The sequence below is a fragment of the Octodon degus genome, unplaced genomic scaffold (assembly GCF_000260255.1).
Source record: "Octodon degus isolate 3935 unplaced genomic scaffold, OctDeg1.0 scaffold00189, whole genome shotgun sequence".
In the NCBI taxonomy this organism is placed as follows: Eukaryota; Metazoa; Chordata; class Mammalia; order Rodentia; family Octodontidae; genus Octodon; species Octodon degus.
In genome coordinates this window covers 1,684,048-1,703,173 of record NW_004524765.1, presented here as the reverse complement: position 1 = coordinate 1,703,173, position 19,126 = coordinate 1,684,048, and the positions used below count along the sequence as shown (strand labels likewise).

At 34.9% G+C, this 19,126-nt stretch overlaps 1 protein-coding gene across 3 annotated transcripts in view; it reads left to right on the top strand.

Annotated features, from left to right (window-relative positions):
* The window catches only part of Acap2 (ArfGAP with coiled-coil, ankyrin repeat and PH domains 2), a 137,051-nt gene that overhangs the window by 98,179 nt on the left and 19,746 nt on the right, over positions 1-19,126 (top strand). For 2 of the 3 annotated variants that reach the window (XM_023704133.1, XM_023704134.1), the window contains exons 10-14: positions 2,132-2,244; positions 8,059-8,079; positions 11,428-11,479; positions 12,907-13,007; positions 13,739-13,844. In XM_023704133.1, coding sequence (XP_023559901.1) covers positions 2,132-2,244; positions 8,059-8,079; positions 11,428-11,479; positions 12,907-13,007; positions 13,739-13,844 — 393 coding nt within the window. The remainder of the gene's footprint in view (positions 1-2,131; positions 2,245-8,058; positions 8,080-11,427; positions 11,480-12,906; positions 13,008-13,738; positions 13,845-19,126) is intronic. The other variant, XM_004643996.2, reaches the window with a different exon arrangement.

Sequence of the window (19,126 nt, the reverse complement as noted above, 5' to 3'; positions counted from 1 at the left end):
TTTTTTGAGAAGTCTACACATTGCTTTCCATAGTGGTTGTACTAGTTATACTCTCACTGACAGTATAAGAAGGTTCTTTCATCCTTATGTTTTTTGTATTCTTCGTGATGGCCATACTAACGGGGGTTAGAGGAAATCTCGACATATTTTTTGATTTGCACTTCATTCATTGATTGATTGATTGAGACAAGGCTTGCTATGTAGTTGAGGCTGACTTGCATTCACTGTGCAGCCCAGGCTGGCTTTGAACTCATGGTAGTCTTCCTGCCTCAGCCTCCTCTGTGCTGAGATTACAGCCAGGTGTCATGGCTTTTATTTATTTAAATTTGCTTTTCTATAAAAGTTAAAAATATTGAACATTCTTTGACGATTTGTACATCTCTTGATAATTCTTTTTTGTCCTATTATTGATTGGGCTAATGTATTTTTGGTTTAAGTTTTATGAGTTCTAGGGTAAGTAGTAGTTAGCAAGGAGTTTTCTCCCATTCTGTAGGTTGTCTCTTCTCTCTGTTGATTTGTTCCTTTCTTGTGCAGAAGCTCTGTAATTTGATGTAATCACAATCAAATTTGGTCATCTGTGATATTATTAAGGGAGTCTTATTTTATGTCTCATTTTATTTTATTGTTGTGCAGTGCCAGAGATGAATCCGGGGCAGTATATGTGCTAGCTACTCTTGCACTGAGCTATATCCCCTCCATCATTATTTTATGCTGTAGATAGAATCAGGCCTGTTACATAAAACTGCAGATGTCATACCTGAAACCTTCAAAATGTTACAGAAGTCATTTTTACCTGTTGTAGATTCCTGTCCACATAATTAAACTGTTGCTCACACTGGGGACATACCTTAGTGATGGAGTGTTTTGAGGCCTTGGGTTTGATCCCCTGTACTGCTAAAAAAATTATAGTCTCAAGTAAGTTTTAAATGAGAGAATTAAAAGTTTCTCTGATGCTTTTTCAAAGAAAAGAAATAGGATGAAATGTGAAAATTCATTTATACATTCTGCTTCATTTAACCATTTTATATCTTTTCATAGTTAAAGTTTGAAATAGATATTGGGAGATTTAAATTTTTTTAAATTTCTGTAATCTATTTCTCTCTCACATCTTAGTAGACTCTTGGATTTGGAAGGTCCCTGGGTGATTCTCACTCTGCCTTCCCTCTAATGCAGGTCCCTCACATCTCAGCATTCTCAGCAGGCAGTTCATCCAGCTTCTGCCAAAATGTTGCTCAAGACAGGTAGCATTCTAATTTTAATCATTGGTACAGGAGTAACTTTGACAGTTCTGAGACTGGTTTTTAGAGATTTAATTTGCTGTGATAGCTATAATCTTGCAATTTTGTGCAAAATGACTTGGAACTTCATTAGGAAATATTTTAAGTATTGGATTTCTGATTTCTGAGTTTGTGACGACTCATTGGAGGAAAATTGAAACTTTGAATTGCATTTAAATGTAGACTTAAATTGCTATAACTATGAGTGATTCCATAGTCTTAAAAAAAGTGAACTTAGCATCCCTACATTAAACTATGGTCTTAAGGTCTTTTTCCTTTGTAAGACAAATTTTATATTAGTAATAAAGTTTTTGTAGTTTTTTTTAATACTATTTCTGATTTTTAAAAAAATAATAAGAGTTCTCCTCCTACCAGATTAAAAAGCTACCATGGTAGTAATGTATTTAGTAAATAGTGTAGATTCAATTAATCTAAGTTCAGTATATCCATATGCTATTTAAATTTTATGAACACATATAACTGTAAAATATTATCATAGGAGAAAAGCATTTTAACAATAATACTGTATGTAGTACTTGTTCTTTTTGTTTGTATATATATTATTTTCCTTTTAATACAATTTATATTTTTTATATTTTATTTTCTATATGATCATCTGTGTCTTTGTACCATCACTGTAGTAATTATTGCATGATAGTCCACTAAACAGAAATACTTTAAATATTTTGAAGCAGTCCTCAATGTTGATCATTTATATCCCTTTCCCCATTTCTTACATAATTTTCATAACATTTCTTAATAAAAAGACTTCCTTTTGAGCTCTTTACCTAGGATAGATTTATTTTTCTAGGAACTGTGTCATGCTATAAACTTCTGTGTGTAATTTTGTCTAGGATTTCTCCAGTGATGATTCTAAGTTAGAATACAATGTAGATGCTGCAAATGGCATTGTCATGGAAGGATATCTCTTCAAACGAGCCAGTAATGCCTTCAAAACATGGAACAGGTAATACAGTTCAAATGCTAGTCCTGCACCTTCTGGATTTGTAGATTCTGACTTTCCCTTTCATTTGGCAATTCTTTTCTCCATAGTTTTCTAAATTCTGTAAATTACTGGGGTCCATTGCTCTTAGAGGCAGATTAAAAGTGAAGACAATTCTTGATTTAAGCAAGGTTTGAAGGAAGCAGTGGAGAGAATTTCTATAATTCTTGGTGTATGGGCACTCTTGGATATGAACTACCTTTCATTTATTACGAAATAGGTTGTGGAATAAATTATATGTTGAACATAATTGATAAATGGGCTTTTTTCTTTAGTTCCTCCCATATCTGATGTTTATGTACATTTCTACCAGTGTTTACTTATGTATTGTTAAGCCAGGTAGCCTGAGAGTTTGGTCTTTGTAATAACTCTAATTAATTAAGAACTTAAGCAAATGGGATGTTTTCTCAAATACGATGTTCTGGACATTATTGCTCCTTTATTAATCTTGATGACTACCAAAATTTTTGTTAAACTGATTTTTACAAACTATAAAATCACAATATGTCTGTTATAATAATGAATGCATAAAGTGTTTTATTGTATTTTTCCCTGTATCAATAAATTGAAATAATTTCAGATCTTAAAGCATCAAAAATTGTGTGGCTCAGGCATATTTTTCTAAACACTAGTGATTAATGTTATTCAAAGATACCTCATTTGGTCAAAAACAAGAAGAAAACAATGTCATAATTTTATAATAATTAGAGAAGTATTAGATTCCTGATTAATAGATTTACTATGTTGTTAATGGTTGAAATGTATATTTTATTACTTGAACAGGATTTGAATTTGTCTAGTGACAGACAGTTGGTTTTGTATTTTTTAAAAAAAGATATTTAAATAGAAATTTCTTGGTAAGCTTAAGTTAGTGTCTATTTTTATAAAATTAAATGGAAACATTCATTACTTTATTGAAATAGGTTCCTAATGCACTTATTTTGATTTCTCTATTGAAGTAATATAGAAAAATAGTACAAATCTTCTGGGATTTTTCTGGTACAGGGGATTGAACTCAGGACCTTGCGCCAGCCAAGCAGGCTCTTGTGCCACTAAGCTATCACCCCGGCTATAAAAATATTAGTATTTCCAAATGTCTGATTTATTGAGCATTTCTCTAGCATTTGAGATTCATGAATATTTAAAAGACACATAGTTTTAGTTTTATTTGAAATTATTTTTCTTTACCCAATGATGAATATAAAATAAAAAGAACAGTCATTATCTTAAGTATTAAGTCTCTTCAGGTTAACTATGTAGGACTTTAAAAATAATAGTAAATAGAGGAGGACCAATTTAAGGGACCTGATTAGAAATACTGTTTCCAGTTATTATAAAGTAAAAGTAAAAAATTAAAATTGTTTTCTAATCTCTAAAAAGTTAAGGTAATAATCTTTTAAGGCTGTTCTGGAAATTTTCTGTAGCTAGAATAGGAAATTCTAAAAAACTTAGTATGATTGGTGAATCTTTATAATAAAGATTACTCAACCAATAAAATTTTATGATGTAATACTAGAATTGAATTTTAACCTTCAGATTTCAAAACAACTTCCTTAAAGCTTACCAAAATGAAAATATAATAAATCCATAGAAACATACCAGTATGTTAAGAAGAAAAGAAATGAACTTCCATGGACTACATCAATGAGAAATGATCTCAGACTTCAAAATGAAGCACAGTAAGTGTTAGTGGAAAATAATACTGCTGTTTAGGGCAGTAGGATAATACTAATTTTGGCTTAAGCATGCACTTTTCCATTTTTTATTATTTGCTTTATGAATTCTATTAATTAAAACAGTATTAAGTATAAATAAAATCAATTTGGATGTAAGTGTTAAGTCCTTAGTTGTAGACTTGCTGTTATCATATACACTAGGTGAAAGAGACTGCCTTTGGAAATTAAGGTTTTTAAAAGAGATGCCTCTTGTCTGTAGTAAGATACAAGTTACTGATGAGAACCATAGCTTGCAGCTTGTATCAGTTATTTTTCCTGTTGCTGGTACCCAACATCTATAACTTAAAGGAGAAGAGGCTTAGTTTGGGTTACAGTTCAGGGCATTCAGTCCATGATCTTCTGGCTTCAAGGTGGAAACTTCATGGTAGAGGGCCATGGTGGAGGACAGTCACTTATCCATGCAGCCTGAAGCCAGGAAGCAAAAGGCCAGGAAGCAGCTATAAGAATATCCTTCGAGGTCATGTTCCCAGTGATCTGCCTCTTCCCACTTGGCCCTGTTTCTCAGCAGCATATTCAGTTATGATCCAAGTGCCCCATGATCCAATTGCCTTATAAAAGCTGCACCTCTGAACACATGGTGCTTTTGGGGAACATTTTAGATCGGAATCATAACATAGTAGAACACTGCAATTTTCAATTAAGAAATGAAGTTTTAAAGGAATGGTCAGAAAAGAGATTTATGTGGTTCACAATTTTTGAGGTTGAAAGTCCAAAGTTGTGTGGCCTCTGGTGAGGGCTGCATGGTGGATGGCATTACAGCAGCAGAAGTATGTGTAGAAGAGCTCATATGGTGAGACGGGATGCAAGAGAGTGGGAAGGGGCCAGACTTCTTTCTTTTTAATAGTCCCCTTGTCTGGGAATGACTGACTGAAGGAGACTAATGTGAATCCCTTCCATGGGCTGCATCTTCAGTGACCTCAGTACCTGGCACTAGGTTCTTAAAGGACAATGCCACACGAAGGACTAAGTCTTCAACCCATGTACCATTGGGACACAGATCCTGTCCAAACCATAGCAGTAAGGAATTATAAAAGTAGGAGGAAAAAGAAAAGTAGTTTATTAAATGTTGTCTTAGTCACAGTACTTTCCTCATTGCTGGGACAAAATACCAAACACTCACAATTTAATGAGAGGATTACTTTGGTTCACAGTCTGTACAGAGTTTTTAGACCATAGCTCCCTGCTCCAAGGTGGAGCGGCCTGGTAGCCTGGCAGGGTATGGCACCATGATGGCAGAAAGCCAAGAGAGAATAAAAGGAGGAGCAGGTGGAGGCAAACATTTCCAGGACATACCACAGGGACCCACATCTTCTCAGACCCACCTCCCAGCAGTGAGTCGGCACTAAATCCCACATACAGTCAGTACCAAAAGCCTGGCCTATGAGTTCATGAAGCTTTGGAGGACACTTTAGGTCTAAACTGTAACAAATATTTAAATTTTTCTTTTGTTTTTTAATATTAATTTTATATTGTCTAAATTTCTTAAATGAGATTTTCCAAAATTCTAATCTAAGGAAGTATTTTCCAATAATTTCCCATTACCCATGTTTGGCTTTGCATATGCCTTACATCTCTAATGAGTTCTCCATCCAGCTTCCTTTATTGTATTCTGCTGATCTGTGAATAAGACTATGTATTTGTGATAATTATGCCTTTTATAACTCCAGGAATCCAATTACTCGTATATGAAGATTTTTTCTGCCCACTGTTTAAGTGTTTTTTCTAGATTGTTTCATTACTTTTAGGGAAAGTGTGGTGATATACTTGCTCTAAGGTAATACTCACACAACATACCTTGCTATCATCTGGAATTATGGCATTATATTTGTAAATACCAACTTTTAAAAAAAGACTTCTTCCTGGAAGATATGTGAATATGACTGAGAATTTCCAAATAGTTTTAAAACTTCACTCAATGCTTCATAAATTAGAATTTTATTTTGAAAGCTGAGATATAATCTGAAATTAACAGAATAGATGTTTTCTATAATATAATTCATATAGTATAAGGAATGAAAAATTTTATATCTCCTATGGATTGATTGGTTTCAGATTTCTAGTTTGTGGTATCTTAAAATTATATACATCTGAATCACCCTCTGTATAGATGGATTTCACAACCATGACACTAACCAACCACAGATCAGAAATACTTAGGAAAAAATTATACTGGACATCTACAGATCTTTTCTCTTGTTTTTGATCCTTAATGTAGTCTAGCAATGAAGTCTAGCATTTACATTGTATTGAGTGTTATAAGTAAGTAGTTTAGAGAGATGGGATATTACAGTGCAGTAGTGTGTGCCTGGAGTACAGCTGCTCTGGAAACTGATGTGGGAGAGTTGCTTGCACTTTGCTCTTTGAGACTAGCCTGGCAAGACACTGTCTCCTTTGAACAACTTTTTAAAAATGGAAAAGCTGGGCATAGTGGCACCTGTCTGTAACCTCAGTACTCTGGGTGACGGAGGCAGGAGATTGTAAATTTGAGCCTAGCCTCGGCAATTTAGGGACTTACTGAGACTCTGTCTGAAAAAGAAGGGGGAGGGGAAGGGGTGTATCTGAGGGCAAAGGCCCTGAGTTCAATCCCCACTACCACAAAAAAGGGGGAAAAAGTATGTATAATTCATAGGTAAATATGTATGTATGTATATATTACATATTCACATATGAGAATATGTACAGGTTATATGCAGGTACTACAGTATCTTTTATATAGCAATAGAGTGCCTACTAATTTTGATACCTACTGGGGTCCTGGGACCAGTCTGCCACAGATAACAAAGGATCACTATATATATTCTCTGAAGACATGTATAATGTCTGCCATAATAATTTTTTATCAAGTAATTTTTTTCAGTGTGTCAGCTTCACTAATGGGCTTAAACGAATGGACTACTACAACTTTATGTTTTGCTTTTCATAATTTAGAAAAAATGGCACAGACAATAAATATTAAGATAATTAGTAATAATTTGGAGAGCTAATAAATGCTGATGTCATTGTTGAATAGAAAATATAGTTAAATGCAGTGCTGGCCCTACCCCTGGAGTGCGCTGAGTTGGCAATTGAGACTGGGTGTGGTGGCGTGCGCCTATAATCCCAACGCTTGGGAGGCTGAAAACAGAATCATTACGAGTCCACTCTACATAGTGAGACCCTGTAGACTCTGTACTAAATACATTTTAAAAAAAGAAAATACAGTTAAAAGCATAAAATATTAGACAATGTTTTTATTTTATTTTATTTTTTGCTCCTTGAATGCCTTCAGGGCACTTTGGCATGGCTGGAGTGTTGTGGGGATCGAACTACAGCAAACTGAGGCTGCCAGCATTGTGGAAGCAGCCACTTAAAGAACTGAGCTAGGGCTGGGCCCCCTAGACAATGTTTTTAAAAACAGTATTCTATATGCTTCTGGTATACAGATAAATATTTGGTTTTTATTGACTTTAAGAAAAATAAGTGTATATATAGTTTAAAGATGGAACCTACTCATCATATGGGGCCTTTATACTCTGCTATCATTTGATGAAGATAGGAAAGGGGGTGGGAGGCTTATTCAGCTATTTTGTCTTTGAAATTCTTAGTGACCCCACTTTCCTTATGAAAAGTTCTAGATATTTGTATCTATATTTACAGTGATTATTTCTTTTTTGAGCAGCTTTATTATGACAAGATACTGTATTTTATAGTCATGACCTTATAGGCAGAAAATAATAATAGAAATATGCCTAGCTATGCTGTTTTCCTATGAGACCTTTTTATAACTCTTGATGCAAGTTTTTGAATATTTCCAAAGTATTAGCATTTCATATTCCTGAGTTGGAATGAGTTCTACAAATGCACATATATAACAATTAAATAAATTGCAGTAGATACTTTTGACTGTTTTGTTAGGTTATAATATAGCTTCCGCTTGTTCTTTTGATTCTTGCTTTATTTTCGTATCATGCTAGTTCTCTGCTTGTTTTGCACATTTGCATTTTTCATTCTTTTACCGCCTTTCCTTTATGTTTTAATCCTGCCCCGTTTTTTCACATGACAGGAAAAAGCCCGATCATATCAGGTACCAAATGGCTTCCTTCCCTTCACCCTCATCTTATTCCAGTTTCCTCTTTGGCACGAGAGAGCTCATATTAACCTGCATTTCTGTTGGATTACTTGCAATGGATAAAAAGTCTCTTTATGTTCTAAATTGGGAACAAGGTATAAGCGTTTTGAGGAATGGAAGTACACCTTCTAATTGCACATCTTGTCAATTTATATTAATCTGTAAAAGAACATTTGATGTGTTTATATTTACTCAAAGAAAATGCAGATTGAGTAATATAACATCTTTAAATCTTTTTAAACAAAGGTAGCAAACTTCGACAATTTGAGGAACAACTACAGTTAGTACCTTTGGTATTAATATTACGTTGAAAGAATACATTGTCAGTTTCTAAGTTTTCTTTGCTTTGACACTTTTTTCACTGTGGGAAGCAAATTGAATTTATAGGAACATTCACGCTTTTATTAAACCTTAATCTCTGAGGCAATTTTACGAATATATACACAAACCCATCATTTTATAGTTTCAGTGTGAAGTTTCTGTAGGTTTTAGGACTTTGACTTGCTCATGTTCCTGATTTCAAGTGCAGTTCTGGAACAAGTGATTAAATATGGGAAAAGACTATATAATACATGTATTTGTGGAGTCATCAGAAATGTATATACATTTCAGAAAAAGAAAAATATGTATAATTATTGGAATACTAATTTTGAGACATTATGAGGTTAATACACGTTACCTCTGGTCTGTACAGTTACAGGAGGTGCTCTGAGTGGTGGCCAGCAGCTTCCAGACATTTATTAGTACAGGAGATGGCTCCTGGGAAACCTTGATTGCCGAGATTGCTGCCAACACAATTTCAATTTTTCTCCAAGGACCAGAAGTGTAGTGTGTTTTCTGTCATATATGACATTGTCTAGATTCCCCATATGAGGCTAATGCCATCTGTAGAAAAAAAAATACTATTTTTCTTTTCCTGAAGTGTGTAGTTTTTCTTGGCAGACTCTTTTACATTTCCTTTCTTGCCCCATTTTGTAATCTGAAAGCATTGATTGCATGTAGAAATTAATTGTATTTAATTTTGTATGAATTTAATATTCTGCTTTAAAATATATTGGATCTCTTCAAGTTGATAAGGATATAAAATGCTGTTTTTATTTTTCTTAGCAAACAAATTTTTCTTTTCAGAAATTGTCTTATGGTTTGGCTTTTCTCAGTTTTTTAATCTGAGTACACTTTTGTATTAGCACAGTGCTGTCTAAGATTTGTCTTTTAGATCTAAGAATTTTTTTCTTCTGGTATTTTGAAGTTTTAGCCCTTAAGGGCTTACAATATTAATTCTTTTTTCTTTATCTTCTGTAAGCTATGATCTGTTTGTCTTATTTTTCTCTTTCTTAGAAATGTCAATTCCTAGGATTATTCTATAATTAAAAATTACATACTGCTGGGCATGGTAATGCACACCCGTAATCCCAGCACTTGGGAGACTGAAGGCAGGAGAATAGTGTGTTTGAGACACACAAATTGAGCTCAAGACCAGACTGAACTTCTTAGTGAATGCCAGTGCCAAAAACACCAAAATAAATAAATTATATGCCATTTTATGTTCCTCATTAAAATTGTGAACAGTGTTAGATGTGTGTAGTTAGCTTTTTTCTTCTAATGTTTAAAGGCAGCATAGGGAAGATAGCATCATAATTCAGATTTTTGTAATTACAAAATATTTTCCACCTATGGTGTATGACTCAACTTTTTTATTAGGAATCAAATTCAGATGAATTTGTATTGTTTTTGCCAAGAGTGTAAAAACCGATAATGTGAAAATATTATCCAGAAGTGGATAAATAGCAGGGGAAATGGGCTTTAGAAATATGTATGATCCATAAAGTTGTCATCAGAGAGATTAGCTTCTGATAAAGACCCTAAGTTTTTTATCTAGTGTTTAATTATTACTTTTCAGGGGACATGATCCTCAGATACAGTAGGTCAAAAGAAATTATTTTTTGAAGACCTCATAAGCATGAAAAATTAGCATGATTATATGGGTGTTTTTCATTTTTCAATAAAACTATAATTTTCATCAAATCATACAGTATTATTGCCATACTGCAAAGTCTGTGAATCCTTATTAGTATGCTTCAGACTCCTTCAAATGGTTTTAAAGAAAACCAAACATAAATCAGAGATTGTATCCATTGCACGTCATCCCACATCGCAGGGCTGCACCATTTTGTTTGTGTGTAGGGAATTTAACATATCTAACAGCTGTCTCTGCAAAGCACAGACCCCCAGAAGTTCTTCCTTTTCTAGGGTGCCTCTGGATGATTTGCATTTAGAGGCGACCCACCTTGTTTTATGTAGATGCTTTAAGTGGCAAGAGAACCTAACAATTTGTCTAATATAAGGCTTACATATGATCTCATTATCTGCCTTTGGAGAAGTAATCAAATTGTTAGGAATAGAAATTCTAAAAATCTAAACGCAAGTTTTAGTACTTTATATTAGCATCAATGAAAAGGTAGAATATCTGCTAATAGATTAATAACTAATATTTATAATGAAATCATTTCACATGAAACTAATTCTAAAATAATGACTCATATTGTTTTACCTTTCATGCTTGATGAGAAGAAGTTTTGCTTCCCTTTATGAATGGCTTTTGGCTGTGATTTTTTTTTCTAAGTCTTTGGATCTTTATTCTTTTACTATATTGGAATTTGTATGTCATACATAACTTAGCCTTCCCTTCTACAGAAGATTGCAAGTAAATTGTTTTTCTAGTGATTTACAGTAATAAGCGGAACCATATAAATAGTTGAATCATTTTGATTATTTTGCTTAGAAGTATTTTATATGAAAGTAGGGCAAGTTACTTGATTATTTTCTGTTTGATAAAATTCAGATTTTTTTTCTGTTTTGCTTATTAAGCACTTGCTAAATTATCTACCAAAAGATTGAAAAAACACCATTTACTTTGATGTTTAAGTGACATAAATGGATATTTTTACTCACAATATAAATTTATTTTAACTTTTTAATAAATAACTATTTTGAGGGAAAGATTGCAGTTATTTGAAGGAACCTAACATATGATAAATTTGTACTTTAAAACAATTATTTGGTGACAGGGTAAACATAACACCTTTTGTAAGGATAATTTTATTAATCTCTGATTTTAAAGTTCTTAATTTTTAGTAGCTACTTCATATTACTGTCAGTTTATATAAAGCAAGACAAGACAATGTATTTCTCAACCTAATTACCATAAGCTGATTTCTGAATGCTTTCTCAAATACTTCATTTTTACCAAAAATAAAATCAACTTATATTTATGAAGACATAATCTGTTTTATCTTTATTTAGACGCTGGTTTTCAATACAGAACAATCAACTGGTTTATCAGAAAAAGTTTAAGGTAGGTGTTGTGTTACATAATTCAGTGAAAACCCAGAGAGTCCCTAGTATTTATTCTTCATCTGTCTTTTAAACACTGACTTCTAGAAGTGCTTATCTGCAAACTTCCTGTCCTCACTGCTCATTGTCTGTGTGGCGTATATTCAAAGACACGGGAGTGGAAGCACCAGCATTGGATCCTTGGAGGCAGAGTGATTTCCAGTGCTAGCTTTTTAATTTCAAGCCTTGAGATGAGGTTTTCTGTGTCCCAGAGTTCTTTCTCAGTGTGCTTCTCTGTCTGTGTGGCAGGAATCATGCAATCATACCTTTGCACATTGAAACTGAAGCAGAGTGTACCTTTTTAGAAATACCATTTTAAGACTTAACAGTAATCATGTAGAGAGGTTAAAAATGATGTTAATTAAAATGTAAGCTCAAAAGTAATTTAAATAGAACCTCCTTAATTTATTAATACTCATATTTGTTTTCCTGAGCTTTATTTTAAGGGTGAAGATTTTATATATTAGTTACTTATAATTTGAGAATCTTAAAAATTGTTAGAAAAAGCAATTTGTAACCGATGATTTGGTTTTCACTTAGTTAACATTTATAAATATAAACGATGTTCGGTAGAATGTAAATTTCAAATAGCCTCTTAACTCTTGAGATGACATAATATGAAATTTTACATTCTAGGTCTTATATTAACAGGTTTGTTTCTTATAATCCTTTAACTTAATAGTTTATGGTTGCTTCTACTCTGATAAACTTGGTTTTGAGTTAACATTTTTATTAAGTAGTAGAACCGTTCTCTCTCTCTCTTTTCTTTTTTTTTTTTGCGGAACCGGGGATGGAACCAGGTTCTTGCGCTTGCCAGGGAAGTGCTTATTCCACTGAGCCATCTCCCCAATCCCTAGAACCAGTCTCTTTAAAGCAGTTTTAAAACTGGGACTATAGCCCAACAGCATAAGTGCCTGCCTGGCAAGCGCAAGATCCAGAGTTTGATCCCTGGTACTTAATAAAAAAAAAGATATATAAACATATTTGAGGGTTTTGTTTTGTTTCAATACAGGGTCTTGCCTATGTCGGCTGGACTTGACTAGATTATGTAGCCCAGGTTAACCTTGAACTCTTGGTAATCTTCCTCCTTCAGTCTCTCGAGTGTAATGGATGTGAATGAAAATGGAAGGAAACTTAAGAGGGAGCTAACATTTATTGAATATGCTAGGTATGGAGCATTGACCAAGCTCTGTAAAAACTACTTCATTAAATAGTTTTGTGAGACTCAGAGTTACCCATATTCATTATATCTAGTTCAGTAACCCCTTGTTGCATCTGCAATAACATAATATAAATCCTTAAAATTAGAGCATTCCATGTAATTTACAGTAAAGTTGGCATCATTTAAAGCTGTGTTGATAAATAGGAATTTTTGCATCCATTTTGCAGGATAACCCCACAGTCGTAGTTGAAGACCTAAGGCTCTGCACAGTGAAGCACTGTGAAGACATAGAGAGACGATTCTGCTTTGAGGTGGTCTCTCCCACAAAGTAAGCATTTCTGAAGAGCTTGAGAATTGCTTTTATATTTCTATAGTTTGTCTTAAAGAACGTCACAAAATAGAGAAATTTGCACTTATGATTGTGTTAAATAAGAAAAAAGATTTTAAAAATAAATTTTAATAATTATGACTATAGATATTATTGGTGTGTTAACTTAAATCCCCATGTGTTATATTCTTAAAATTCTACAAAATTGTTTATGTGCCCATGTGAAAAATCTTTAGCTGTGATGATGTACTAAAATCATGTGTCAGATGAATTGCTTTGAGAACTATCATTTTGTAAGATCTTGGCTCTCCGTAAGGCTGAGACAGGAAGATCACAAATTCAGACTCCACCTGGGCAGCTTGGTGACAAGACCTTGCCTCAAAGTTTAAAAAATTAAAATGGCTAGGGATATAGCTCAATGGGAAGGGCTTGGGGTCAGTCTCCAGTACTTAATCTAAATCAATCAGTAACACTTTGTTCATACGGTAAATTTAAGAGTTTATTTAAATTTTTAATGTGCAAATTAGTTTTTAGGAGATAATTTGTTTCATTGATATCCTGATCTTTTTAAATTGAAATACATTGTTTAAAAGATAGAAGAAATTAAATCGTTTTTCAATAGAAATTACTTTTTGCTAGAAAATTATTAAACATCAAAGTGAGTAAAAAATAATCCTTATGGACTTGCTTTTTTTTCTGGTCTGAGAAAGCAACATGTTATTTTCTTTTAGAAGTTGTATGCTCCAGGCAGATTCTGAAAAGCTTCGGCAGGCATGGATTAAGGCTGTTCAGACCAGTATTGCAACTGCGTATAGAGAGAAGGGTGACGAATCAGAGGTCAGTAGAGGTACCATCAATATCAAGTGATATGTTGCCAAGAGCTTTTACTTTTAGTTGGATTACTATATGGTTGTAACATCTTTGTGATGGGAGATGGCTTTATATAATTGAAATGAGTTTTTAAAATCTCAATTTTTCTTATGTCTTAATTTTACTTATTTTAATCTTAATTTGAATATATATTTTAATATTTGAATATATGTTCCAGATTGCAGTAAGGTTATTCTGATGTTAGTGTTTTTTCCCTTTTTGGAAATATTTTACTATTTGAGTTAATAATAAGAGAAAATAATCACCATGAAATGTTTTTAAAATTAAAATTTAGTAAAAAGCAAAATCAGCTCAGTGTAGTGGTGTGTGCCTGTGATCCCAGCATGTGGGATGCTGAAGCAGGAGGATACTGAGAGTTTGAGGCCAGCCAGTGTCCAAAAGAAAAAAGGAAAAACAAAGCAAAGCAAGACATAAAGCATAATATTGTCTCTTAGTTGAAGTCTCCTTGGAAGAGATAAACTGAGCATGTTTATTTTGCACCATGGACTACCCTAAAGGCTGTGTTGTGAGAGAGCTTTTGGAAATGAAAGTCCTACTGCTGGGTCGTCTGGTGGGGCCGAGGATGGGCTTGTGATAGGGGACTAGCAGAAATGCAGTCAGAGGGGTGGAGCGCCCTCAGTGTTGTATTTCAAAACTCATCAAGGCCAGCTTGATGCTCCCAGTAGATAGGAGTAGAACTCTTCCTTAGCAGAACTGTGGGTGCTCACTTATCCAAGCAGCAAGGCACTGAGGGGAGGAGAATACAGATTTCATCAGCAGCCAAGGAAGGGTACACATGGTAGGAATGTTGACAGAGGACTTCTTGGGAAAGAGAGCCCTCAGAATAGCTGTCACCTGAATCACACTTCTCCAGTCTAGATAGGTCGTGCCTAATCTTGCACTATTGCTAATCTTGGGATTCCTTACATAATCATTTTTAGAGATTCTGCTCATTTGTATGTCCATTATCTTTTTCTTTCTTGACTTAAGAAAAGCTTCCGCTATCTTCCTTAAAGTAAGTACAAACATGTCCAAGAATGTCTTTATTCTGTCCTCACATTTATTTGATAGTTTGGCTTAGTGTATTTTTATGTTCAAAATAATTAATTTTATGAAGTTTAACAGCAATACTCTGTTTTTTTCGTTCCTTCCCCTACCCTTCTTCCCCTCCTCTCTTTGGCTTCTAATTTTCTAGTGTTGCTGGTAGCGCTTTTATTACTGATCTTTTTTGTATGTTTTCTCATTTTTGTTTTCTCTTTATAGCATTTGTGGACTAGTATTACTTCCTAGGAAATCTTCCCAGTTAATCTTCTAAACTTTCTATTGAATATTTCTGTTTGGTTAGCACAGTTTCTAAGTGTTCCTCATTGCTCGCTGTTCGTAAAGCTAAACTTGTTCTTTTGTCATGAATGTGTTATTGAGAGGTATTGTTATCTTTGACTTACAGCAATACATAGACACTTAAAAACTCCCAATGCTTAGGTCTTATTCCAGGACAATTAAATGGCATTGGGACCCAGGCATCACTATTTTTAAAAGTTTCTTAGAAGATTTCCATGGACAATTAAATTTGAGGACCACTGTGGTAGAGATTTTCCTTAGCACGCTAGTAATCTGATGATTATAAGTCAAGACTACACATCTCTTGGAACTTCTAAACACATAGTTGAGCCCTTGTTGATTGTAAGATACACTCAAGTCTGGACTGTTTGTTTCTAACCATCAGAATTAGAATCTTTGGAACCTTTCTGGCTGTCTGATTTTCCAGAGAAATTCACTTGCTCTCCCATATAGGTGTGAGGGACTGGTAGAAAAGTAACTGTTGGGTATTTTAGCATTCAGTATGTGCATGTTAACTCAATCTCCTGCCTTACCTTTCATAGAGACTGCTTTACTGCTCCAGAAAATAAACTTTGAGTCCTGTCATGTTCTTGGGTGTAGAAAGCAGCTCACTAAGAGCGGGAGGTTATGGAGAACCCTGAGATCTGTTTCTTAAGCAGTTATTCCTTCTGCTTTTATTTTCAGTGCTATATTCTTTGGGGTGGCTTTCCCATGTTATGTTGTGTTAGCATACTTAGCTTTTAGCTTCTTTAATTTGATGCAAAAATGTTAGCACATGGAGAAGAATTGTGTTCACACTGGCCCTTCCCCCGGGTACACTGACTCCAGGCATGGTGGTGCATGGCTGTAATCCCAGTGCTGGGGAGCCTGAAAACAGCAGGATCACTGTGAATCCGAGCTGCATGGTGAGACCATATACGAAATACATTAAAAATAAACAGATAAATAGAAATAAAAAAAAAAAAAGAGCAGAATTCGGTTGCCAGGTGTGGTGGCTCACACCTATAATCCCAGCACTTGGGAGGCTGAGACAGGATGACTGTCGAGTCTACAAAATGAGTTTAAGGCCAGCCTGGACTACACAGTGAAAACCTGCCTTAAGAGTAGAGAGGAGGGGCTGGTGAGATGGCTCAGTGGTCTAAAGCACCTACTTAGAACAAGCTTAGCAGAGCACAGGGACCGCGGTTCCATCCCCCAGCGCCACATGCCAGCCCGCCCCGCCCCCTGGTGGGCTGAGCTGGCCACACACACACACACACACACACACACACACACAAAATTAAAAAAAAAAAGAGTAGAGAGGAATTGGGAATGAATGAGCATGACTTCTGCATTATAATACTGATATCCTTTCATGGTATAACTGCTTGTGAACTAATTTCACATTATCAAGCTTATACTTTACATGATGAAAAGATTTATTTTTTTCTTTATTTAAATGTATTTAGTTGTTGTAGAGTTTCACTATGCAACTCAAACTTGTGGTGATCCTCCTGCTTTTAGTTGCCCCAGTGCTGAAATTATAGGCATGTGCCACTCTGGCCAGCTCAGCCTGCCCCAGAGGCAGTGCTGTCACGGCATGTGGTGCCAGAGATTGAACTGCGGTCTCTGCACTTACCTGGAGCTTGCTAAAGAAGGTTCTTTAGTCTGCTGAGCTATCTTGCCGATCCTAAAAAGATACTTAAAAGAATTTTTTTTTTTTTGGAACTAATCTCAAACTTACATGGAAGTACCTCCAGCTACAGTAAAAATTACTTTCTTTCCCTAAACTACTGGAGGGTGAGTTACAACATGAAGTTCTGTCACCCATTATTACTCCTTCCTACAACCTGTATCCTTCTCCTGTACAATCATGGTGCTGCTGTCAAGTTAAGATGTGAGCCTGATAAATAGCTACCGTTTAATTCCCAAACATCATTCACATTTAACTGTTGCCCCAGTAATGTTCTTTTTTTTTAATGGTATCAGGGATTGAACTCAGGACCTTGTGCTTGCAAGGCAAGTGTTTAAGCTGCTGAGCTATATTCCTGACCCCTCTAGAAATGTTCTTTACAGCAAAAAGCTTTAGTTTAGAAGCATAGGTAACATTTTCTTATAATGTTTCTTTAATCCCCTTCAGTCATGATTTGTTCCTCAGTGTTATCTTGACTTTCTTGAGCCTGATAGTTTTGAAAATTACATACAGTTCTATAGCATGCTCCTCAGTTTGGGATTATTTGCCATTTACTCATTAGTGCATTACAAGGTATGATTAAAAAAATATAGTGAACGTTTCAATTTAAAAACTTCATTAGAATAAAAGAAACACGGCCATGAATCCCCCTCAAACTACTCTCCCTGTCTTTGAACACTTCCCTGCTGTTCTGTACACTTTCTGAAGCAGTTCTGGAAGTGCTTTTTCCTGTGTGTTGCAGTGTTGTGGCTTTCTCCATACCCTGAATTAATTACAACCATTTCCTTCTCATGGTCCTTCTGACTTTGGGGAAGAGCCAGAAGTCACATAGTACCAGATCCAGGGAATAAGGTGGGTGAGGACACACTGTAATGCTTTTATTTGACAGAAATTTTTATAAACATTTTGAAACAGTAAGACAGCCATAAAAAGACACTCAGGAGAGAGGACTTTCAGAACTGCTGTAGCAAAGGGTAAGAACAAAGGATAAACATGTTCAAACAAAGGGGGCACCTGGATGTGGTGTCTTCTGTGTTCTCTGTGTTGGGCCCTGCTGGCCTTTGGGTATGTCTTTACTTCTCATCGTGATGCATTCCTCCTCTTGTGCTTTCTCTTCACTAGCCGTGAAATCAGCCATTTCTAGTTCAATTCTAGTTCCTTTTAATAGAGAATGATATTTAGAAAACAAGATAAGGTTTATAACATGCATTTATTCATTTACATGTTTTATCTGTTCATATTGTAAACCATTAGTGTGCCTATTGTTATCTCCAGTTCTAATTTAATATAGGATTTATTATAGTTTTCTTTCTTATCAATAACTCCTTTTTCTGCAGTAACAAATTTCACCCCATTTGTCTTTATGCTCCTTTATCTGTTTACTTTCTGATTTATCCCTCTGTATGTAACTAGTATCCTGTTTCTGCTGCCACTTGCTCACAACTTTGTTGTCCCGGCATGCACCAGTATTTTTTTCCCACTCAGGCTCTGATCCCTCACACTTGGTACCTGGTCCTCCTTCTCACGTACCCTCCTCTCCCTATTCAAGCTCTTACCTTCCTTGCCGACTGCTTCCCTGTGCAGACATCCTCACCTAGCGTGGGAGCCAGGAACCTGTGCAGGGTTGTGCCTGGGCACAGATACGTTTGTCACGCAGCTCAGTCATCTCTGAAACTTCCTGGCCCCAGCTAATGGCTGTGGAGTTGCGTTTTCAAAATGGACAGGACAAGAATCAAAAGTGTACTTCTAGTGATTCAATACTAACAAACTGGTTTGTTAAGGTTGGAATGCTTTGAAACTAGTGACTTCCTCAACTCAGTCTTTAATCTTTATAGACTTAATCTTTGAGTTTGTGAGTCAGAGTTGTGTATTTGTCATTATTGACATATACAGACACATGTTTTTTAAATATTCTTTATTCTTTATTAGTGGTATAAATCTTTTGTGCACTTAAAAAATTAAATTTTTCTTACCAGTCTCATTTACCCAATAGCCCTTGAAAGTTTAGGCATTTTCTGTTTTATTGTTGATTTTGCTCTATAATTAAAATTATGAAAAAAATGTAACTGATCTGTTGTTAATACCTAGCTATATGTGATTATACTTTAAAAAATTTATTCACTGTAGTAATTAAAATAAGGTGCTTGGGGCTGGAGAGATGGCTCAGTGGTCTAAAGCACCTACTTAGAACAAGCTTAGCAAAAGCATCAGGGACCACGGTTCAATCCCCCAGCAC